Genomic DNA, 23,392 nt, shown 5'->3' with positions numbered 1-23,392 from the left:
AAATTGCCGTCCCTTGCTCAGTCCAAAATCAGATATGACTGTAACGAAACCGTGGCCCAAAAGTGGATTATTGGTCGTGGGACCACTACACCTGTTGTGTTGGCTGATACGGGTTTTTGTCTGGATGCCGGCAAGAGTGAGGCAATTGCGCCTTACACCACGTTTAATTGTTTAACATTCGTGATTAGCTCCAGCGAGTGGCGTTGGCTTAAAAATTTGGCAATGCTTTGCTGGCCTCCCTGCTCAGACGTGGATATACACACTATTTGGAAGCATTGTTCTAAACGGAACGAGTACGTCCGTTGTGTTTTTAAAATCTTCGCTATCTAATGCTGACAACTTCAGATCAATGCGTAGACCTGACTGATGGGCTGACAGATAATGGGAATCGCCTGCAGACGTATCAATGTGCGGATGGGAACGTTAACCAAGCTTGGACCACATGACGAAGAGTGGACCTAAAGGGGCCTCCGAGGAAGAAGCTTAAGGCGTCATCTGAGGCAATTGGGCTGTAAACATCCGGATCCCGAAGTTTCACCCTTATTCGCCGTTGTACGTATTTGCCTCACAAGTCAAAAATATATCGATCCCTACCCTATCATTGTCAAATCGACCCTAACATTGCACAGATGGAGATCGACAGAACCCCGCATGAGTGCGGAGTGATTTGTATCCTGCCTTGCCAATCCAGGGAAACCTTCACCATTATCATGTACCCTCGTCAGTATCGGTTCACCATGAGTGATTTGATGGCTATCCTGAAAATTTTTGCCTGACTTCTATCCTACTCGGAACTCCGTTTCTTTCCCAACCGAGGAATATCCCCCTTCTCCCCCAAGCTTACCCCTTGAAGACCCAAGATATAAAAGCACTGTTGTCCACGAGCGATTTCTATCGACCACTCCTCTTGTGTTGCCTCAATGGCTACGTATCCCGGGCCTGTAATATTACACAAAGCCAGTGACATCTCTCAGAGCTCATGTCGTACCGGCTGTACCTGCGAGTTGTGCACGTGTGGTTCAAGGTGTGTACATTCTTGTTAACTATCAAATCATTCGTTGACTGTCCGCCAGCTGCACCTGTGTCAGTGCGACTGATATCAGAAAGGTCTCCTCAGACCCGAAGGACCAAATTGAAGCTGAAGGCCCCTATCATGTCTCCCTGTCTATTGAAGGAATGACATGCGCCGCTTGTTCATCAGCAATCACGGAGCTTGTTTCGGAGCTGCCTGACGTTTCTGACTTGACAGTCAACCTACTCTCTAATTCGGCGTCGATGATTGTACAGCGAAAGGAATTGGTTGACACCGTTCTGGTCGTCATAGAAGATGCAGGATTTAGGGCGGCTGTAATCACTGTGGCTCCAACTCGTAAGAAGGTTGAACCCTCAAATCAATCTCGCACAATCTCGTTACGCGTCGAGAGAATCCCCAAGTACAACTCTGTTTTCCTCTACCTCTTTTAAAGTGGTTACTCAGCATTGCGACAGATCATGTTCGGAGAAAATAATGGCCGTTCTTGAACAATATCAAGCAACCATTGAAATAGCATCAACCGACGGCCAAGATGCCATCCTCCGTATCACCTACTCACCTTCTCCTCCATCTTTCACCATCCGAACGATCATCGATGCACTGAGTCGCAGTCAGTCTCCTCCGTTGAAGGTGTCGGTTTACAAACCTCCCAGTATCGAGGAACGTTCGCGGGCAATTCAGAAGCGTGAGCGACGGCACTTGCTTTATCGATTCATATTCTCTCTGGTTATCGCCATTCCTACCTTCGTCATCGGAATCGTCTTTATGAGTCTTGCACCCAACGGAAATTTGACCAAGGATTTTTTTATGGAACCCATGTGGACTGGCAATACATCCAGAGCACAATGGTCGCTTTTTTTGTTAGCCACACCCGTCATGTTCTACAGCGCCGGTGATTTTCACCGCAGAGGCTGGACCAAGATCGTGTCACTCTGGAAACGGGGCAGTAAGACCCCTGTTTGGAAACGATTTACTCGCTTTGGTAGCATGAATCTTTTGGTGCGTGAGACTGTTCTCGAGAAATTTTGATTCTTACTCCTGAGTGTGCAGGTTTCTTCGGGAGTCTCCGTAGCTTATTTTTCGTCGATTGATTTGCTTGCTCTGGCCGCTTCTCAGCCCGCTTCTCCGAATGGCAAGGGGGACACTAGCACCTACTTTGATTCTGTCGTTTTCTTGACGATGTTCTTACTCGTCGGTAAGTCCAAATCTCAATGTCATCATGTAAGATATTGGTTAATCTCTGACACCATAGGAAAATATTTGGAGGCCTATAGTAAAAGTCACACTGCAGATGCTATCACCAGTTTAGGGAAGCTCCGTCCTGCAGAGGCGTATCTGTTGAGTCCGCATTTGCAAAAGTACCCAAGCACCCGCTTTCGATCCTCTGAGGACGATTTAGAGAGTGGATCCATTGGTTCTGAAGATGGGTTATACATCGAATCTCCTGGATTCAGGATTCAGAAAACCTCGGTGGATCATTTAGAGATTGGGGACGTAGTCCGCGTCCAGAAAGGCTCAAGTCCACCGACTGACGGAACGGTTGTATCCGGTGAAAGTAGTTTTGACGAAAGCTCTCTTACTGGGGAAGCAAGACTAATCAAGAAAAAAGTCGGTGATAAGGTGTTTCTCGGTACTATTAATGACTCGAGAGCATTGGACGTACGGGTCGATGCTATCGGGGGTGAAACAATGTATGTGCAACTCACTTAATTCTGGATCGTATCATCGAGCCAACCCATCCCTTCAGGCTCGACCACATCGTTCGGCTTGTACGTGATGGCCAGAACAAACGCGCCCCGATCGAAAGGCTTGCAGATATCCTGACTGGGCATTTCGTCCCAGTTATAACTCTGCTCGCGATTTTGACTTGGCTTATTTGGCTGAGTCTCGGGTTGAGTGGTGCCCTTCCTCGCAATTACCTGGATAAGGACGTCGGCGGGTGGCGTGCGTTTTCCCACCTCTTTCTAAGGAAATCACTCATGTATTTATAGCTATCTGGTCACTTCAATTTGCCATCGCGGTATTTGTTGTCGCATGCCCATGCGGCATTGGTCTCGCAGCACCCACCGCACTTTTGGTTGGTTCTGGTCTCGCTGCCAAGTTGGGTATATTACCACGAGGCGGCGGTGAAGCATTCCAGGAAGCCGCTCAACTGGATGTCGTCGTGTTTGATAAGACTGGAACTTTAACTGAAGGGGGAAAGCCATGCGTAACGGATGTTGAGGTCTATCAGGACGCATTTCTGACGCGTGAGGTGATTCTTGGGATTGCGGCCGAGGTGGAGTCAGCGAGCACCCATCCCCTTGCGGCAGCTATTCGAAGCTATTGCGCAGAGAAGGGGGCTTTGATATCAGGTACTGCATTCGAAGAAATTTCTGGCCGAGGAATGAAAGCCCGTTTTGAGACACCACAATGCGAAGTCATTCTTGGGAGCGAGCAGTGGATGTTGGACAACGGCGTGGCAATCGGTCCCGATACTACGCCCTGTTCGGAATCTTGGAAAATGCAAGGAAAGACTGTGGTTTTTCTTGCTATATGCGATGAGTGTCAAGAAGGATGTGGGAGGCCCCCGCCTGAGTTTCAGGTCGCTGCTGTATTCGCCATAGCCGACGTGATTCGCCACAATGCAAAAAGTGTCATTTCACGCCTTCAAGCTCGAGGGATCGTGACTTGGATGATATCTGGAGACCATCTGACGACGGCGAAGGCCGTTGCAAGACTCGTGGGTATTCCTCAAGACAAAGTAATCGCGGGAGCTCTACCACATGAGAAGGTGTGTGCATCAAAGCGAGCTTATCTTGCCTGGTTTTGAGCATGCACGTAGGCACAACATATTCGACGACTTCAGGCTACACGTCCAGAACCACGGGCATCTAGATGGCCAGCAGCTTTTAGGAAGAGGTTGAATGAACGAAGCATCGTGGCGATGGTGGGAGACGGGATCAACGACGCTCCAGTGAGTGCATGTGTATGGTATGCCAGAAATCAATTGACCGGAAGGCAGGCTTTGGCTTCAGCTGACGTTTCCATTGCCATTGGGTCAGGTAGTGAGTGTAGCGGGTTGGAGTGCCCCCTTTCCGTGCCGCTGACGCGTATATCTTTTCAGGCGATGTTGCTATTTCTACCGCGTCTTTCATCTTAGTTTCTTCCGATCTCTATGGTGTTCTCACCTTGATCGATCTTTCTCGCACAATCTTCCGACGGGTCAAATTTAATTTTGTGAGTAATCGTTGAACGTGTTCAAGAAATGAATCCTCATCGAATCTCAGTTCTGGGCCATTATGTACAACCTCGCTGCTTTGCCCATTGCTGCCGGTGTATTGTATCCCGCTGGACATGTTAGGTTGGATCCTGTATGGGGATCGCTTGCCATGGCGTTATCGTGAATATCACTCAGTTGATGTTTTTATTCTAACTGACTCCTGGGTTCTATTGCAGTTCAATCTCAGTCATTTGCAGTTCTCTCGCTCTGAAGTTTTATCGGCCACCGAACGCCTAATCCGACTCATGGAGGTCACTTACATATTCGCTACGGCTCACCTTGGGCCCCAGCCAGGGGCAATGAAAGCGAAGTAGAACCAAAGGTTAAGAGAAGAGAAAAAACTGGAGAGCATGCCACATTGTATTAATAATAATATAAGTAGCCGTTTACGGCCTAGAAACTTTCGAGACCGCATCCCGACACCCCACAGCGAAATAAGACCACATTGTTATTACTTACCATGCATGTTCGAGGGTCCAAACCGTCAGGCGCGAGGGATGATGATAAATATCATATCGACTGGTTGTCGACTGGAGTCTTTTTGTGACCAGAGAAGCTTCTAAAACTAATACAGCCAAGCAATGTGATTCTCGGACCGAGCCTTTCCGCTTTTCCCGGTCAGCACAGAAATGCTCACAGTCGCGTTTCAAACCGCGTTCTCAAGACCGTGGCACCTTGCCCGACCTCTCTGCATCTCCCAGCGCTGCGCGCTCTCCAGAACACCCACCTTCCGCTCCTCCAACGCCAACAAGCAGACAACAGACATTTCCTTCCCCGACCCGCAACGATCCGACCTCTTCTACCATTTCGTACACCCTCCAACGCCCTTATCTGCGTCCTTACCTGCGTTTGCTCTTTCCTTCTTGCCCAAGACACCGCCGACACCAGAGAGCAGCACAGTTATTGGGTGGCTGCCGGCCCAGACGTATGTTACCGATACCCCAGACACACCGGTGGCGAAGAGGACGGGAGCAGGGTTGAATGATTTTAGAGAAAATCGTGCGTGGTTTTCTGTTAACGCACTATATTCCGTTTTGGAAAGCGCCAACAGCGATGTTCTTACCCGTTCTGCATGAGAGCAACAAAGCTGCCCTACGGGACGACGTGGATGAGATATGGATAAATGGCGCAAAACAGATTCAGCAAGGGTGGATGCATATCCATGGTATAAAGAACTTGTGGTCTCGTCGCACCACAAGGAAGCTTATGTCCCTCATAGATCAGCGAAATATCCCTGCACTAGGCCGCATAGGTGACCCAGATGACATCATCGCAACCGTTCTCGTAGAAAACAGCACAGTGCGTCTTCTAGCTCAATCACTCGTGCGCCCTACTCACTCCATACCGTCAAGATCCTGCCAGAAACATACCAACCCATGCCATCATACCGCATATGCACCTCTGATGGCGTCCTCCAGTTAACGCCAGGCCTTGCAGACCACCTCCGCCGCGCCCTGGTGCGGATTGCAAAGATGGAAGATGAGAGCGTGGATCCTTGAGTGGATTCACTAGTTTTGAAGCGATTCAAAAGTACTGTCCTGCCTGCCAGTAATAGACTCATACGCATTACATGCTTTCTAATCGTCATCGCATGTAGGAACACCCCACTATGTATAACTAGCCCCATCCGGACCATTCACTTGCAAAATCGTAGGCATAGGCATACTTCACTCTTTCCGGGGCTCGAAGGCTGTTGGAGAGGCAATTATAAGGAGTTCTTGATCGTTGTGAGTCCGCAGTGGTTGCCCAAGCCAACCTTTATGTCCACTTCATGTAGCAGCCTGGTAGCAGCTGGATAACAAGATAGATTTCAAAAATTGCAATATAACATAAGCAAGTGCATAGTAGTGATGTGTCCACATATGGAACGGCTATAGTAGAGATGAAGTGTATGATAAATGGCAAGCAAAGGTCATGGTGCTTATTGTGATAGATCAGTAATAGTGAAGAGCATGTGCAAGCGGGCGGGATAGCATAATTAAAGTCACGGAGAGATCGTGCGAGTCGTGAAGTGTCGTGAAAACAGTGGGAGAAAATCCTGTGAGTCGTAAATTATTGTGAAATGGGCCAAGATGTTTTTTTTGATGATGCTGATACTGATAGAAGTTTAACGTCTGGGCTGCTGGTACGACAAAGTGTCAGATTCCGAGCGAGGTCCGAACAATCCTGGGCTTCCACGATCAGGAACGAGTAAAGTTGGTTCCACAGAAGGTGGCGTGGGGTGTAAAGCGGGATCGGCTGTAAAGAATGGTAAAAGTAATCAGCCCTCTGAACAGAGATAATGCTTCAAGTAAGCAGAACTCACGTTGCCAAGTTGCCCAACTCTGAATCTGTCTTCTCGGGTCTTGCATATGCGCGTAAGATGGACCGGGCATTCCAGGGAAGTCATGGGGCTGCTGAGCGGCCATCTGCTGCTGTTGTTTTTCGGCCTTTTTGGCCTTCTTATCTTTCTTCTTCGGCACTGATCGCCAAGCAGGCTTCGCGATGGGTGGCAGATCAGGCTGCTGGGTGCCAGGCGGCGGCGGTCCTGGCGGCTCCTGTGGTGACGGACCACCAGGGCCACCTGGCCCACCTGCGGGTGGTCGCCATTCGGGATCGAATTCTCCTCCTGGACCGTATTTTGACTTCATACAGAGAAGGTAGCCCAATTCACTGACATGTCAGTCAGTTAAAAGTCCCCAAAGAAGGTTGAAAAATGACGTACTGTTGCAGAGCTCTCCTTTCTTCGCGCAGTTTTCCTACTTCTCCCAGAAGCATGCGCACCTCGCTTGCCAAGGCTTTGCTGAACTCGTCAAGGTACTGCAAAAAGGGGAATTGTCAGATGTGTATGTATGCTTGAGAAATTCAAGGTCGGCATACCCCTTGAACATTGAAAGGAACCTGTTCTTGTGCAGTCTGTCGAACGGCGTTGATGGTATCTTCATGGTGCTTCGCACAATCCGCACGCCAACCTTCGACAGCAGATCAGCCACCAGCTCGAAGGGAGAGAACAATGTAGAGCAACTAACTTTCAGAAAATAGTTCAAGCAACTCGCGCTGTTCGGCAGTTTGTTTCTGGAGCTCTTGAATCATTCTTTCGAGACCTAGTGTGCACAGGTGAATTTTAAACGAACGTGGGGCCAAAAAAAAGAGAATACGTACCCCTAGCTTCAGCTGCTTCTTTCTCTTCCGCCGCTCTTTGACGGTCGTTCTCCATATCATTGTGAATTTTTTGCACCAACTCACTCAAGTCAAGCCACTTGTCATCTTTTTCTTGACGTCGACTCAACTTATCCTGCCATCGTTCCTCCATAAGTTCCTTCTTCCTCTCACATGCGACCCCCTGATCCTGAACCAAATTTGTGATGTCCCCAAGCTGGTTCCGCACATACTCATCACGCTCGATAAACTCCTGTCGTTCTCTCTCCCTTGTCTCAGCCTCTTCAGTTAGACGTTGCTGTTTCTCATTCTCCAAGTCATTGCGAACCTGGTCGAGTTCATCTTCCAATGCTTTGATGCGCGATTCTCGATCTTCGAGTAGGCGATCTCGTTCAGCCGTCACTTCCGCGATGAGACGATCTCTTTCAGCGGCAGCGGCTTCTCTCTCCTTCGCAAAATCTTCTCTTTCGAGCCTGATGGTTTCTAGAACGTCGCTGGCATGTTGAGAGGCTGCCTGCTGGGCTGCAGTGCGGATCGAAGCAATTGATGCCCTGTCACTGGCAAGGGGTTCCCCTTCAACGTCCTCAGCTGAGATTGCTGGAGCCGATGCCGGAGGAGGGAGGGCAGCCAAACGACTGTCCAGCTCTCGCCAGATGGTATCATTCCGCGTCCGAGAGTCTTCATTCCTACGCTCTTCGTTATCTAGGAATAAGCGCTGGCGTTCCTCTTCTTGGTGGCGGAACTCAACTTCCCTCTGATCCTCAGCTTCTTGGGCGGCAACAGCCGCATCATGCAAGCGCAGAGCCACTTCGTCCAGTCGTTCGAGACGTTCACGCTGGTCGTCTGCGGGTCCAAGGTCGAATGGGGTCGCGGTTGCCCTGCGATCTGGCGGAGTAACATGTGGGGCATCAGCATCGGTGTGTAGAGGACCAGGCCGAACAACAGAAGGTGGTGGCAAATAAGAATCTCCTGTCGCGTGGCTGTGGGGGGGGAACGGCTCAGGTGCGTCAAACATATCAGCCCTCGTACTGGCTTCAGTCCTTGGAGGTCGAAGTATGCCATGGATAGGTTCGTCACCCGTTTCGTGAGTTCGTGCTGGACGACCCGCATCATCTTCAGTAGTAGCTGCAGGATGTGATTCTTGAGGCCGAGTGGAAGGCCTGCTAGGTGGGGATGGACGCCTGCTGGGTGAGGTATGCCTGCTAGGTGGAGATGAAGATGGCGATGAACGCCTACTCGTTGGCGCCCGATGTACGCTTGCAGGTGGTCTTCGGCTGTCCCCTTCATCGTATTCAGGTTCATCAGGGTGGTAAGTTGAAGGGCGCATGCGGTAATCGGCTGCAAAAGCGTATGTTAGATGAGAAGGATAGGGTTAAGGAAATACGCCTACCACCAGAAGGCCGGTGACGAGTAGGAACGCGGCTCACTCCATGAAGTTCTTCCGGCTCAAGTGTCATCACAGTTGGAGGGCGTTGTGAAGTAGGAACGGTCACCCTAATCGGGGGGGCTCTGTGGTCGTCATCGTCAGCTTGAACATGCTCTGGGCCTCGAGAGGTTGGTGCTGGGACACGTGTGGGGCTTTGTGAACTTCGACGTCTGCTTGGGGTATGCGGAGCATCACCGGGACGACGTTCCTGGTACTCATGTCTGCTTGGGGTATGTGGAGCATCACCAGGACGATGTTCCTGGTACTCAGTGGAAGGAGCCCTCGAAGATCGAAAAGTTCCATGTATCCCTGTGGGTGGCCTGCTGAGACGTTCGGGAGAACGATCCTCAGGATGTCTTCTTTGCAGTCTGTCTCGAGGACCCCTCGGATCGTCTTCACGAGTGGGAGAACGATCCTCGCGATATCTTCCTCGCGGTCTGTCTCGAGGGCCTCTCGGATCGTCTTCACGAGTGGGAGAGCGATCCTCGCGATATCTTCCTCGCGGTCTGTCTCGAGGGCCTCTCGGATCGTCTTCACGAGTGGGAGAGCGAGTGTAACCTCGCGAGTAGCCACGACGGGGGGGAGAACGACGTCCCCTTCCATAGTCCCCATAATCTCTTCCACGGTCCCTTCCATAGCCCCTTCCATAGTTGTCATCGCGAGATGGTGAATAATACCTCCTTCCCCGTGAGTCGCGTCTAGGGCTGTAACTTGAATAACGACGGCCACGATCACGTGGGTACCTTTCCCCTCCTCGAGGTGATGGCGAATCACGATATCCGCTGGGAATAACCACTTGGGCAGGATAGGCAGGATAGGCAGGACGTGGGGAATCACCACGCCGTCGAGAAGAGCGGGGTGAAGACCGATGATCGTGATGAGTTGGCTGTTGCTGAATCGGCGGAACGATGATAGGAACAGCCGGTTGTCGAGGAGATCGAGATCGTGACCTTGAATGTGAGCCGGCAAAGACAACAGGGGGGGGTTGGCCAACCATACCACCTGGGAGAAGAACTTGTGTCGGAGCTGTTCCTGTTGGTTGAGGATATGGAGGATATGCAGGAACAGAGGGGGTCCCTCCAATAATCATTGGTGGCTCATAGCTATCACTGCGACGCCTACGGCGACGACCGCGTGAACTTCGACTGGAGCTAGACCTTGGCGACCTTGACCTTGCAGGTATGATAATTGCCCCTGGGGGACCAGTTCCGTAAAGCTGAGGTGGTAAGATCGTCGTGGGAGGTGGCATTTGCGTGTATGGTTCCAGAGGTCGTCCCGGGGAACTTGAGCGCCTCGTATCTGCTAGAATAATAGGAGGAGCAGCTGGGTGGCCCGCCATGATAGGTGGAGTTGCTCTGTGCCGACTGTGAGACCGTCTTCTGCCGGATCTACTAGATGAGCGAGACGAAAGGGGGCTTTCTTCTTGGAAAATGACTGGCCCGGCCCCAGGGGGAGCGTAGGGAAGTCCAGAAGGTCCCGTCATCATTGGTTGTCCCATTGGCATTGGAGTCTGGCCCATCATAGGTTGCTGACCAGGCTGCTGTATAATGATAGTGCTTGGTGGCTGCTGCTGAGGTAGTTGACCTTGTAATTCCGGATGGCGTGGACCACCCGGACTAAGAACAGACCCCGGTGCAGATGGTGGAATTACATGCACAGGAGGGAAGTGTTGTAAACGAGGGTCGTGCATAACAGCTGGAATCATTCCTGGGGTCATACCAGGACCTGGTGTAACAAGGATTTGCTGGGGCGGTGTTCGCGATCTACTTGACCTGCTGGAGCTGCGACTGCGTCGATGGCTTCTACGAGAACTACCGGTTCTTCGAGTTCCACTGCGACTGGGCCTTGTGCGTCCGGAATCCCTGTAACGACCACGGCTGGAACTTCGAGGGGAGGAAGAGCGAGCACTACTACTCTCCTCTTCCGCTGGGACATGAATGACACTGGGTCCCATGGGATGATGCATTGGCATCTGCATCATCGGATGCCGCCTTGGTGAGCCTGTGCTGTGGCTTCCAGTCATGGGTGGAATGAAGGGAGTAGGTGGCTGTTCCATGTGCTGTGGGGGTGGCACAGAATGCATACGACTTGGAGGACGGAAGCCATCCATTGGTATGACAGGAACACCTGGTTGATTAACCATGATGAACCCTGGTTGTTGCTGAGGCATCTGAGGGATGACAGGGGGGAAAGGCGGGGTGGGCGTACGACGTTCTTGGGGGATCACTGGAGGTATGATCTGCATAGGATATGGTTGGAAGCCAGGCGGTAGGCCCGCTACATGTTGCGGTTGAGGCATTTGAGGTCCTCCAACATGTTGCGGTGTAGGCATTTGAGGGCCTCCAAAATGATGCGGTGTAGGCATTTGAGGTCCAGGTCTGAATTGTGGCTGGGGCATTTGAGGACCCAGAGGGCCATCTGGAGAGCCTGTGCCATCACTGGGTTCACCTTACATGGCATAAACAGACAGATCATAATTTATCGCAAGTAAGAACACACCTATGAGGTGGACTTGTGAACGCATACCCCGTAGATCATCTCGCAGCTGGTCGACACGCGCAATGACCCCTCGAAGCTCCGATTGGCGATCACGTACGTCTCGCTCCAACCAGCCATTTAACCCTCGCATATATCTCATAAGTTCACGTTGTTGGTCCACTGTTGCAAGTTGGGCAAGACGATTCTCCTGCAAAAATGGTCAATAGAGCGAGATTAAGTAAGTAAACCAAGGTTCATACCCTTAATATCTCCAAAAGCGAGTTGAATAGCGGCGGCATCTGAACAACAGTCTATCGGAAAATGTTAAATACAATCCGTGGTCACTGGGAGAAAAACTTACAGGACCAGCAGGCATAGGTAAATATGTGGGCACTTGTTGCTGTCCTGGGAGGGGCACTTGTGGTACCTGCTGTGCCTGTGGCACCTGTTGTGTCTGTGGTGCCATCGGTCGAGGCTGTCCTTGTTGAAGGATCGATGGTGGAGGTATAATAGGTGGCGGCTAGAGAATTTGAGTAAAGGATTCCTGGGACAGAACGAGGAACTCACCCTGTGTCTCTGATCTCGAGAAGGAAGGTACCAGCTGGGACCCCGCCGAGGGTCACCACTAGCTAAATCATGGGGTGCAGTTTGGGATCGAGGTGGAATATCCTGTGTCGAGATAGGTGGTGGCTGTTGAACTCATCAGCAAAGCGAGCTAAGTTGAAAAATAATATACTAACATGACCAGGACCAGGGGGTGGGCCACGTCCGTGGTGGAAAGTTTCAGGCTGCGTTATTGGTTCTTGATGCCTTTCGTCACGCTGTCGTCGTAGGTCCCTAAGAATACGCTCTGCATCCTCGTCTACAGGATACTGGATTGGTTCTTGAGGTGGAAAATCAGCTGGTGCTTGAGGTATTGTTCCTTCAGGCCGCGGTGGTAGTCGCCGACTGACAGTGCGCCGACGGCCAGGTCCACGAGGATCTCGGTAGACCGGCTCTGGCAAAGGCGGTTCTGTGTATGGCCGCGTTGGAAGTGTCTCTATCGAAATGGGACTAGTACTCCTCAGTCGCGATCGATCTGTGGGCTCGAAGACGAAGGGGACAAATGGCGGGGGGTGTTGTATTTGCAAGGGAGGAAGTGTGGAGCCAGCAGATAAGATCTCATCCAGTTGCTGGGATAATGAAGGACCCACTGTGGGTGCAACAGGAATAGGCATGTGAGGTTCTGTGCCACCACTGATATTGCGGAGAATGTCTCGGAGATGATCAATGGCTTGCAGACGACCTTCAGACGAAGTTGAACCTGAAATGGATTCTGCAACCTCACTAGGCTCCGTGGGGGCCCGCTCGATGACAACTTGTGGAGCTCGTGGATGCTCCTGGCCAAGCAGGTCCCGGAGAAGTTCCTCAATTCTGTGGAGTCGGTCAGTAAGTTCCGCTGTATGGTCCTCAGGAACTGGAACGGGTCGATCACGAAGTGTGCCCATCAATTCGTTCGTCAGCACTTGACCTTCCTGTAATGCATTCAGCTGCTCTCGTATGGCAGATAAAGGCCCTAGTACATCAGGTGGTGATGCGATTGGCCGCACAGTCTCCGTCTCCGTCACTGATGACGATGGACTAGGAGAAGAGGGCGGCAGAGGTGGGGTGGATGAACTACCTGGCGAGGAGCTGGTGTAAGTAGATGAAGAAAGAGTCTCTTCAATGTCTGCATCAGATTCAACTGACGAGTGCCACAAGGGAGGTGATGGCGGATAAGATTCCTCTAGAAGGTCATCATCGGAGTGATGAGAAGAGAGATATGAGCCAATGCTACTTGCAGAACTGGTAGCACGGCTGAGGGAGACACCAGGATCCATGTCGCGTGGACCACCAGGACGCAACGAAGACACAACACTGCTTCCACCAGCAGCACGATCCACTAATTGCACTCCACGTGGGGTTTCTAGTGTAGTTTGAGGTTGAATCTGAGGTTGCATCTGTGGTCGGGGAGTTGTTGTCACCGGGACGGACTGTGGTTGAGTCGTCTGCTGGACAGCTTCAGGCGAAGGCACTCTATGCAAGAAATCTGACAACCCTCGCAGCTCGTCTTGTAGTGTTCTGATATTGTCAGCAATGTCCTGATTCTCCAACCCTCTTGCATCATCATATCGACGAAGCTCCTCAGCAAGACGGTCAATGTCTCGACCAATGTCGCGTTCAGTGACCGCACTCTCAGTTTCCGTTGTCTTCAAACTTGACTTTTCACTGTCCGCAGCTCCATGGGGCGTGGAGAAGCTCACGACGACCGAGCCCTCAGGAGTTGCGAGATGTGTGCTGGGGGGTGACGACGGTGCCAAAGAGGGCTAAAGATAAGATTGATTGATCGTTGTCAGCTGAGAAGCAGAAAAAATAAGATAAGGAACGTACCAAGCGCGCTGATCCCGGCGGAGTAGTGAGTAATGACGGCTCTGTTGAGGGCTCACTTTCAAGATCGACATCAAACCCAGGCTCTTCCAACAAAGACCTTGAGTCAAATATATACGAGCTCAGTGAAGACTGGGAGACAAAGGAAGACGAAGAGAAAGTCGAAGGAGTTCGGCCCAACGAACTTGACGAAGCAAGGCTGAACGATAAACTTGCTGGAGTTCTCACATCAGTCGCAGATGAAACTGTTAGCGGCAGAGACGGAACGGGCGTAAGTGATCGAAGTGGACTGTGAGCAGACCCGAACGAAATGAGGCTTGCAGGAGTCGCCATGTCTGTTGCAGAAGTAGTTGAGGGTGAAAGGCGAGGAACGGGAGTGAGAGATTGAAGTGGACTGTGAGCGGACACGGACAAAAATAGGCTTGTTGGAGTCATCGCATCGTCAGAATATATTGATGATGGTGGAAGACGAGGTGACGGTGACTGGAGTGACTGAGGTGCACTCTGGGTGGACACAGAAGAGGACAGACTTGTTGGAGTCTTTATATCTGAAGAAGATGAAATGGATGATGGAAGGCGAGGAACAGGTGTTAATGACTGGAGTGGGCTCTGAACAGACGCAGAGGCACTTGTTAGAGGAGACTGAGGAATTGTGCTCAGACGATCAATCGATGAAACGGATCCACTAGCCCGCAAGATAGATGTCTCAAACGAGGTATCATGCCCTTCAGGCAAGGCGATTGACAAGAGAGAAGGTGAGGGTTCGAGCATCGAAGACTCGTAAGATGCATTGGATTCCGCATCCCAACGCTGTGGAGGTGGAGCTAGAGATGAAGATGATTGCGTGAAGGTCGTGAGATCTACCGAATCAGAAATAGATGAGCTTAAAGAACTCGTAAAAGAGGCGATTGTGGTTGGCGATACACGGGCTGTCGATGGCGGGAGAGTACCAGCTGTAGTTGATCCAGAGGAAATGGCGAGTGATGACGGAGTCAGGACAGACGTTTCCGAACCAAACGTAGTGGGAGGTAAGGTACTAAGAGGCAGTGACGATACCAGGCTCTCAGAATCTTCAGTCTCGAGTCTCCGTGTCTCTGCTGTCACAGTGAGAGTGCGCAAAGAGGAAGGAGTTTGAACATCTGATGATTCCTCCGTGGACTGCAATGGTGTTGGAGACAACGTAGAAAGAGGAATAACTGGTGTGGGCGTTGCTGAGGAAGAATACAACGAGATAGGAAGGGGAATCTCCTCAGGCATCAGGTCAGAGATGCTGGATAGTGATCTGATTGTGGGGACAAGAGATGGGACCCTATGAATACTCTTCACTTCCTCATCAGGCTCAGAGCTGAGATGCAACGAAGATAGCCGAGGAGTGCTTTTTTCAGACGGAATATCTTCAACCTCGGATGGACACAACTCGGCAGTGATGTATTCTGTTGCTGGTTCGGATAGACACAAGTCCGCAGTGACATACTCTGTCGGTTCACCAGGCTCAGAGGCAGTGCGGTAAGAGGATATTGATTTCGCTGTTTTGTAGCTCGAGAGCGAAGGGATGGATGAGAGAGACCTGAATGATAACGTGGACTCGCCGGAAGAAGCCACCTCAGCCGTCAGGTATTCATCGCTGCCTTGCGACGCACTGACATACTCTGTACTCGCTTGGGATGCAGTCACGTATTTCTCCGAGAGAATGTCTGACGCAACATCGGAAACGACAGAGGCAGGAGCTACGGGAGTTGCGGTTTCAGTGTCGCTCGTGAAGGGGGTTGGTTCAAGAGAGGTAAAATCGGAAGATGGGCAGATGTCATAACCCGTTTCACTGGAAGAGATCGGAGTCCTGCCTATACCACTGCTGCTTGATGAGCCGTGACTCCCAAGCGTTCGACTTCCGTTTTCCAGAGTATAACTCCCACTGCTAGGCGTATGACTCCCACTAGGCGTATAACTTCCAGAGCCAACGTAGCTTTGACTAGGCGTGTAGCTCCCACTCGCCGTATAGCCACCGCTCGGAGTGTAACTTCCACTCTCCAAACTGCGGCTGGCAGACGTATAACTCCCACTTCCCGGAGTATAGCTCCCACTTCCAGGTGTGTAGCTCCCACTTCCAGGCGTGTAGCTCCCACTTTCGGTATAGCTCCCACTCCCACTTCCAGCAACATAGCTCCCACTTCCTGGAGTGTAAGTCCCGCTGCCAGGTGTATAGCTGCCACTCCCACTAAGATAATTCTCTTTATCCGAAATCCCCTCGCTCAACAACGTTGAAGAGCGTGTGCCAGTCCCAGCCCTTCGTCTGACCTGCCTAGCCCTCGAGAGTGTCGTTGAAGACATCGCTGTCAACGAAGCCGAATCACCTCTGGAATCACCCAGGTAAGATCCAGAATCAGACAACGATCCTCGAGTCATCGAGAACGTAGAAGGACCAGCTTGGGTATCAGATGTCAGACCGGTGATAGTGTCGCTCCTCAAGCCAGTGGTTGTTTGAAGACCGCCAGAGGAGGTGAAGGAGGCTGGGGATTGAGAGAAGTAGGTGGAAGACACGTTCGACCTGGTCCCCGACGAACCTGCGCTGAAAAAGTGTTCGTCGGTGATGTCAGAGCGAGCTTTATCGCTGCCCCGTCCAATACTAGGAGGAGGCGTGACAAAGATATTTTTTCCGAGGGAGGAACCACTAGAAATGGTCACAGGCGACCCACCAAGAACTTGGCTGGGGAAACCAAGTCCAGGACGAGCACCTCGAGCACGTTCAAGTGCTGATCTAAACTCTTCGTCCAAGTCCGTCATAGACCCAGTACGTCTCAACGAGGGCCCTCTCTGAGGATTGATAACACGACGATCACCAGGGTAAACATACTCCTGGTTCTGAATCACCATATCATCCACTGTGCCAGTGTGGTGCGAAGATACAAGGGAGGAGTGACGAGAGAGTCCTGAGCGGTAAGAAGAATGGCTGGATGGCACATCTGAGATGTCTGGGAGAGAGCTGAGAGGGGGTACAAAGACGGTCGAACGGGAGCCAACACTTGAGTTGCTGCTTCGGCTGTCAATGGATAATATCGTCCTGATAGATCCAGTGGGAGAGCGAGTAATGGATGAAGATTCAGGCATGGCAACGGGACGGTTGACGGCCTCCCTGTATGAGAAAAAAAGAATGTCAATGTTTGATGAACAACTGATGTAACTGTCACGAACCAAAGCCTGTTGACCCATTTCTGTCTCTCAAGGAGACTCTCTGCGGCCAAACGCTCTACTCCATCTGCATACAACATGTGGAAAGGAACAAGCATATCCATCAAGGGTTGTCCATCCCTCTCCGAGCTTTGAAGTCTAGCAGCAAAGGTACCAACATCATCGCGAGCACTGGGATGAGTCGGCGAAGGCGCAGATTGAACGCTTGTGCAATTCAGCAAATCGAGGGCAACAATCCCTCGACCTCCTCCTGGTGCAAGCCAGGACAACAGAAGCATGTGTGGATAAAGCAAAGCCTGACAACGCTGCCAACGATACGGGGGCGATGCGTGAACGTTGAGATACCAAAGCATGCCGATGTGCAACGGCTAAAGAAGAAAATAAGCGAGATGAAGAGAGAAAGGGTGAAGAAATATGCTCACCGCTTCCTCACTCTGAGTGTATGGGCTAAATTCAGCCGCGTCAAACCCAGCGGGAAGCACTCCACTTCGAATGCTTCTGATACTTGCATTATCCGCGGCTGCTAGTTGATTGCCAGGTCTGGTTGGAGCGATTGGGTCGCGCACGCCCGTCTCGCGGAGACGTTGTCCGGCGCGTTGCACCCTCCTCCGAATCCCAAATAATCCCTCATCGTCCGGTAGGGGAGGGGATACTGATGAACCAGATCCAATACCCGGTCTCTCTCCAGACTTGGTTGGAGTACGCTCCTTCCATAACGCAACGATATTCCTCACAGATGCAAGAGGGGAACGGGGTGATGCTTGCGGACGTCGAAGCCCTGCTGGAGGTGTCACCGAAGTTTGAGTGAAAGATCCAGTGTTGGTGTAGGGTGTACCTGTTACTGATTGCGTGTAGGGCGTTCCTGTTACTGATTGTGTGTAAGGTGTGCCGGTGGTGTAAGTATTTGTATTGGTGTTAGTATAACTTTGGGTCAATGTGTTTGAAAAGGTGCTGGGAGTCGCGGTATACGTGGGAGGGCTCGTGTACGAGCCAGTTCCAGTCTGCGTCCCCCCTGGGGTTGTAGATCGAAAGCCACTTGTTGAAGTTGTATGAACAGGTGGTGACAGAAGGCTTGGCCCAGTGTAGGACCCCGAAGACCCACTCGATTTGGTTGGAGACGATGGACGCGACCCATAACCATAGCTAGTGCTGCCGTATCCATAGCTTGTGCTCCCATATTCATAACCTGTCGTCGTTGTGGGTGGAACTAACGGACTCGGGGCACGAAACCCTGGAGTAGAAGCCGCTCGCCCATGCCCCCCTGCAGGACTCTGCGCCTCAAACACCGCAATGAGTTCTGTAGTTCTCCCAGGAGGTGGTAAAGTGCGATCAGAACTGGGATCTGTAGAGGACCGCGAATGAGACGGTGTGCCTCCCCCCAGCAATGCAGACCTTCGAAGGTTGTCGGGTGTGCGAGTGACCTGGCGCGCTGCGGCAGCTGAAAAGGCACCTGACGTGGGTCGGGAATCCTCTGTACGCTCCGTAATCCTGCTAAGACGCATACGAGGGTCGGCATGGGGTAGAACAGGTGAACGAGATGTGAATGTGGGCAGCGATGTGAATGAGGGGGAGCCGGTGTAACTGCTGGTGAATGTCCCAGGAGATGTGTAGCTCTGCCTTGAAGAACCACGCGTCCAATGTGAAAGGGCTTGCTCTGTGTCTTCGAACTCGTCGTCGAGATTGTTGAGAGTGGCTTCAACCTCCTCGAGCGAGTTGTCGTCGGAGTACGTGTCGTCTGAATGAGAATTTTCGCGGGAAGGAGAGGGAGAAATAACTATTCGTCGCATGTTGTGTGCCGAGTCGTCGCCATCGGAGGATTGGCGCTGAGTATCTGGAGAACTCTGAGAAGACCTCGAAAGGCAAAAAAAATAGCACAAATACCTGAATGAGATGTATATGAGTGTCTTGAGGTAGATAATGGAGTTTGAGATGTTCCTGTTGGTGTAAATGTGTTTTCTGTAGTTTGTCGAGGGGACCAAGGATCTGAAGAGTAGCTCGCCATAGTCGGCGAGCAGCGCTGGGGTATCAACGACGACCAGGAATTCCACAAAGGGACGCCTACAACCTAATCAGGAAATTCAACAAGGTTTCGTTGAGGGCAAGTCAAAACGCGACCGTATCTGATCATGTGATCATCATTGACACTCTACGACACTCCTCATCTCCGAGCCACTTGGAGAGCCGGCGCATCGCGTATTGTAGGTTTAGAATGCAACATATTGGTCTTGTAAACTTCAGCGGTCTCCTGCTACTCACTTTAATTTTTTCTAGTGAGATATTTTAACCAATGTCCATTCACTGAACTTGAACGGAACAACTAAAGCAGGTGCTCCTTCTGAAATTTGGTTTGTGTTCAAAAGCCCCTTCAAAGTGTGCAACAGATGGTGTTTATTTTATTTTTTTCGGAGTATATGGCATATACATAGGCAGAGGCCTTCAGCAATTCGACCAGTACATAATTATAACCCGTCGTAGCCGATAAGGCAACTACCAACTCTTGGTAGAGCTACTGGCCATGGCCAAAGACGTTCGATTAAAGAGTCCGATAGCACCGGGAAATCCACAAGGATTGAGGGGTTCATTGAAAGGTTTTGGTTGGGTTTTAGTATGACTCCACGAGATGATCGGTGTTACGTAAGGCGTAAGTACTTCACAGTAACCGCCACCATCCCAGTCACCAGCACCCACCACTCTCACACGACTTCCTCATCATATCCACATAATGGCCGACGTTGACATGGATGTAGATCCTCCTGCGACAAAGGGAAAGAAAGACGGCAAAGACGCCGGAAAACCCAGATTCGAGGTCAAAAAGGTGCAGTCAAGTTCATCGAGAACGCCTACCCCAATTTCTAGTTTGATTTACCCCTATGGTTATAGTGGAACGCTGTATCTTTGTGGGCGTGGGGTATGATACGATTGCACCAATCTTGATTGTGAATCAGGAGGGCGCTAATCTCTCTCACTCCAGACATCGTCGTTGATAACTGCGCCATCTGCAGAAATCATATCATGGATCTTTGTGCGTTGTCGTTGTTCGCTCTTTGAATGACCCATGACTTGACCTTTCCACAACGAAGGTATCGATTGCCAAGCAAATCAAGTATCCGCCACTAGTGAGGAGTGTAACGCGGCATGGGGCATTTGTAACGTACGTATCTCATGCCTTAACCTTACAGTCGATCTCTAACCAAGGTCTAATCTTAGCATGCGTTCCACTTTCACTGCATCTCTCGTTGGTTGAAGACGAGAAATGTCTGCCCATTGGACAACCGTGAGTGGGAATTGCAGAAGTACGTTGTGCACCTCATGTTTCAGGCCTACTAACGCCCAACGTTCTCTCCACTTACAGATACGGGCGGTAGACAGGCGATCTTCCCATTTCTCTTTGTGTATATTACCATAATCAACTCCCTTTCTTCTCTGACGACGATTTCAATCCTGCATGACCACACTTGCCCATCAAGCAGATCTTTGTAACAAAGGCTCTACCAACAGATCGACGTTGTTTTCAGCTATCATAAACAACAAAGGACACCAACTGCAATCTTTTCCATTCAATCCAGTAATCGAAAAATCAGTAGGATGCGGAAGGTTTCGTCAAATGAGGTACAAGCCGTCCCACAATGTCCATCTGATAACTCAGTGGCATACCGCAACACCCATTTCCTGGCAGGACTTCTCTCAACCTTTGCTCTACCTTGGCCCAGTTACTGACCAGTATCGAAACAGACAAATGACGAACAAGCAAGAAAACTGCTCCAGTTGCAAAGATATTACCCATTCATCCAAAAGGTCAAGTGTGCTGGGGTTAAACGTTAAACGTTAAATTGCATGGTTGCCGTTCATGACGTCACGTCACACGCACAGCAACCTGTTACATAGTGCATTAGCTTTTCAAGAGAGAGGATTCGTTTACTTCTGCGATGTCTACCGACGGAATCTGCACAGCGATCTGCTGTGGACTTTGTTGTAAGTGGTATCCTGCCCGTCTGGTAGTGCGCATCCTCAACAAGTACAGGTACCACGTTGTTCTCAGCACTAGCACCATGGTGCAATACGAGTGTGTGTCGAAGGGATCATCCTATACGAACTATATCTCCGAGTTAATTCGTTCTCAGCGAGATGCGGATGCTGCAACAGCAACAGCAACGCTGGGTGTTGTGGCTCATGTTTCTCTGAATCTTTCGACTCGGATCCGTTTGACGAAAGCTCTAGCGCTGAAAAAACGAAGAACGCAAAGCAGCCTGAAGAAAGTAAGAAGATGGTGGTGCCAACATCAACGGAAGTGGGGAGTGCGAGTGAATGATCCACCCTATTATGATTGATCCACAACCACGTATGTACAGAATTTCCAGCGCCGGAGTCTTTGAATGTACGTTCCGATTAAAGACAGCTCCCCACATTGACAATTCATGGAGCCAGGTGATTCAAGGCAGAACAGACAACTTGCAAGTCCTCCTGCAAAGTGAACATCTCCGGCTACCGCGACATAGTATTCGATACTTTCTTCGACTTCTGCGAGGAAACGAGAGTCAGAGTGCTCGATCAAGGAGAATGCTACCAACCTTTTCACGCTGGTATCCGTCAGTCGATGTGATAACCGATGCTTGGCTCCCTGTCAACCAGTCAATCGACAGATGAAAACCTTCCCCATCGAAGCGGCAAAGATTCCTCTCTTTTCACGTATCAAACAGGATCAAACGTTTCAACGACCTTCTAATCCTGGGAATGGACAGCCACGAGCAACGGCTGGGTTAGGTGAAAAGCTGAAGATGTCAAGATGATTGATTTCGCATTTCCCGCCACCTGCCCTACGTCGGAGCACTTGGACCAAGCTTATTGTCAGTTTTCATCGTCATCAAGGATCAAATTACAAATTACAAACTCGATATCTATCAAACAAGGAACGCTTTTTCGACTTTCGCCAACTGACAGTCTGCAGACTCGGAAGTGTCGCCTCTCCCTGCGTGATTTGCAGCCATTTGCTACAAAACGATACTTAGAATGGTAGAGCTGTACTGTTTGAGCGGTCCCAGAGGTGAGCATTCAATATGGAATGATGACACATATAACGGACTAGATTCTGAACTTAACAGACAAATTATGACTATGTGGCGAATGCCCCTAAAGATAATTGCACATGGAGAACCAATAAAACCCAAATGAAAGGTGACTATCCGCCAAAGCAAGGGCAAAACTTCGAGAGCATGCCCTGGGAGCGGTCAAACTGAGGTGAGGAGCAACAATTGACATGGCCCCTCGAAACTCACCTGAGCCTCTGCCTTGGCTTGATCCATCTTTTGTCTTGCTTCAGCTAACTGTTCTTGGCCATGGTCTTTCTCATAATCCACGGCTTGCTTGCCACTCTCCTTCGCAGCGCTCTTTAAAAAGGTTGTCCCGACATCCTTCGCGATGTCTGATTCTGCAACTGCCCATCAGTGCCGACTCGGGAGATTGGGACAGAGAATGTACTCATGGGCGGCTTGGCAGCCGGCTGGTTGGTGTGAGGTTGTTGCTCTGCCATGAGAGAGGATAGTAGGCGGTTTTATCGTGGGGTGTGGTTAAGAGTCAAGACGACAGAGACTAGCAAACTCTTATTAGGTCCTGAACGTTTCCAGGACGATGAGACCGTCCCTGAGAATAGCGGTCACCCTTCAATGACTTTTACTTACAGGGATTCGTGAGAGTTCTTGAGATTTCTAATTTCTCCAAAATGAACAAGGCACCGTGACGCTTGATCTGGATTACAGTACACCCGACGGTCAGAAAACAAACCGCCTCTCTACTAAAACTTACCATTGGTTATCAGCAGCTCTCCTCTGCTCAGGGGTTTCCACACGCCGAATGTAGCGACGAGGAGTAAAATGTGTGTGTTCCCTTTTTATAATTTGTTGATAACGAAGTTCAAGTTCGCCAAGCGAACGCTGGAGTTTATTTTTGGTTCTTCAGTGACAATCCAATGAGCTGCGCGGTACGTACACGTCTACCGCACTGCTACGCAATTGGTAACTGTTTTGAATCAATTATCTTCAAACGCTCGCATGAATACAAGCAGCACCAGTGAAGGCCTGAAAATGGTCAGCAAGCTCACTCAACACGGCGGCCCGCTCACTTTCTTGTCTATAATCGTACGTCCTCTAATAAAGGTGGAATAATCGTCTACTCATTCTTCCTCAAGAGAGACAGTGAACTCGTTGCTATTCCAAGCTCATTTGACCTCATTCGATACGGCCAGAACGCGACGATAAACAGCATGGCACCAGTATTGTTGGTATATTCAGAATCCTCGGCGCCTCCAAGTTCCATTTTACTACTTTCGTGTGGAATCCTCGAAAACAAAAGCAAAATTCTGGTAGTCATTGATCGCCCAATATCTGCCTAGTGTACCCAGGGCTGAGCGGTTTGGAGGGCTACGAGCAAATGAAAATATGGGTATGTTGTCTGATATATTTGACCTAGT

At 50.5% G+C, this 23,392-nt stretch overlaps 6 protein-coding genes across 6 annotated transcripts; 4 read left to right on the top strand and 2 right to left on the bottom strand.

Annotated features, from left to right (window-relative positions):
- Positions 1–1,155: 1,155 nt before the first annotated feature.
- Positions 1,156–4,532, top strand: LACBIDRAFT_248062 (Cu-transporting P-type ATPase; the record flags this gene model as incomplete). The annotated part of the gene is made up of 14 exons (XM_001878940.1): positions 1,156–1,433; positions 1,489–2,032; positions 2,084–2,228; positions 2,286–2,375; positions 2,457–2,724; positions 2,781–2,977; positions 3,025–3,577; positions 3,599–3,806; positions 3,858–3,888; positions 3,919–3,989; positions 4,038–4,080; positions 4,140–4,252; positions 4,303–4,415; positions 4,472–4,532. Coding segments are annotated over 14 exons (2,715 nt in total), but the record flags the coding sequence as incomplete, so codon positions are not given.
- Positions 4,533–4,924: 392 nt separating this feature from the next.
- Positions 4,925–5,794, top strand: LACBIDRAFT_317015 (uncharacterized protein; the record flags this gene model as incomplete). The annotated part of the gene is made up of 3 exons (XM_001878939.1): positions 4,925–5,294; positions 5,347–5,594; positions 5,648–5,794. 3 exons carry the CDS (start codon positions 4,925–4,927, stop codon positions 5,792–5,794), a joined length of 765 nt encoding a protein of 254 aa, XP_001878974.1.
- Positions 5,795–6,402: 608 nt separating this feature from the next.
- LACBIDRAFT_317014 (uncharacterized protein) lies at positions 6,403–18,931 on the bottom strand (the record flags this gene model as incomplete). The annotated part of the gene is made up of 17 exons (XM_001878696.1): positions 6,403–6,533; positions 6,601–6,947; positions 7,000–7,094; positions 7,155–7,246; positions 7,304–7,378; positions 7,437–8,771; positions 8,824–11,307; positions 11,359–11,545; positions 11,598–11,648; positions 11,699–11,857; positions 11,905–12,027; positions 12,078–13,100; positions 13,158–13,682; positions 13,747–16,873; positions 16,933–17,297; positions 17,352–18,760; positions 18,811–18,931. 17 exons carry the CDS (start codon positions 18,929–18,931, stop codon positions 6,403–6,405), a joined length of 11,649 nt encoding a protein of 3,882 aa, XP_001878731.1.
- A 654-nt stretch (positions 18,932–19,585) lies between these two features.
- Positions 19,586–20,368, top strand: LACBIDRAFT_317013 (uncharacterized protein). The gene is made up of 6 exons (XM_001878938.1): positions 19,586–19,744; positions 19,810–19,837; positions 19,901–19,951; positions 20,010–20,080; positions 20,137–20,222; positions 20,282–20,368. The coding sequence occupies exons 1-6, from the start codon at positions 19,652–19,654 to the stop codon at positions 20,292–20,294; spliced, it is 342 nt and encodes a 113-aa protein (XP_001878973.1). The 5' UTR covers positions 19,586–19,651; the 3' UTR covers positions 20,295–20,368.
- Positions 20,369–20,846: 478 nt separating this feature from the next.
- LACBIDRAFT_317012 (uncharacterized protein) lies at positions 20,847–21,320 on the top strand. Its single transcript, XM_001878937.1, has one exon. The coding sequence runs from the start codon at positions 20,856–20,858 to the stop codon at positions 21,255–21,257; it is 402 nt and encodes a 133-aa protein (XP_001878972.1). The 5' UTR covers positions 20,847–20,855; the 3' UTR covers positions 21,258–21,320.
- A 507-nt stretch (positions 21,321–21,827) lies between these two features.
- On the bottom strand, positions 21,828–22,731 carry LACBIDRAFT_325206 (uncharacterized protein; the record flags this gene model as incomplete). Its single annotated transcript, XM_001878695.1, has 4 exons — positions 21,828–21,917; positions 22,203–22,360; positions 22,605–22,671; positions 22,729–22,731. The coding sequence occupies 4 exons, from the start codon at positions 22,729–22,731 to the stop codon at positions 21,828–21,830; spliced, it is 318 nt and encodes a 105-aa protein (XP_001878730.1).
- Between the last annotated feature and the right edge of the window lie 661 nt (positions 22,732–23,392).

The sequence above is a fragment of the Laccaria bicolor genome, genomic scaffold (assembly GCF_000143565.1).
Source record: "Laccaria bicolor S238N-H82 LACBIscaffold_7 genomic scaffold, whole genome shotgun sequence".
Lineage (NCBI taxonomy): Eukaryota > Fungi > Basidiomycota > Agaricomycetes > Agaricales > Hydnangiaceae > Laccaria > Laccaria bicolor.
This window is presented reverse-complemented; position numbering and strand designations above follow the sequence as displayed.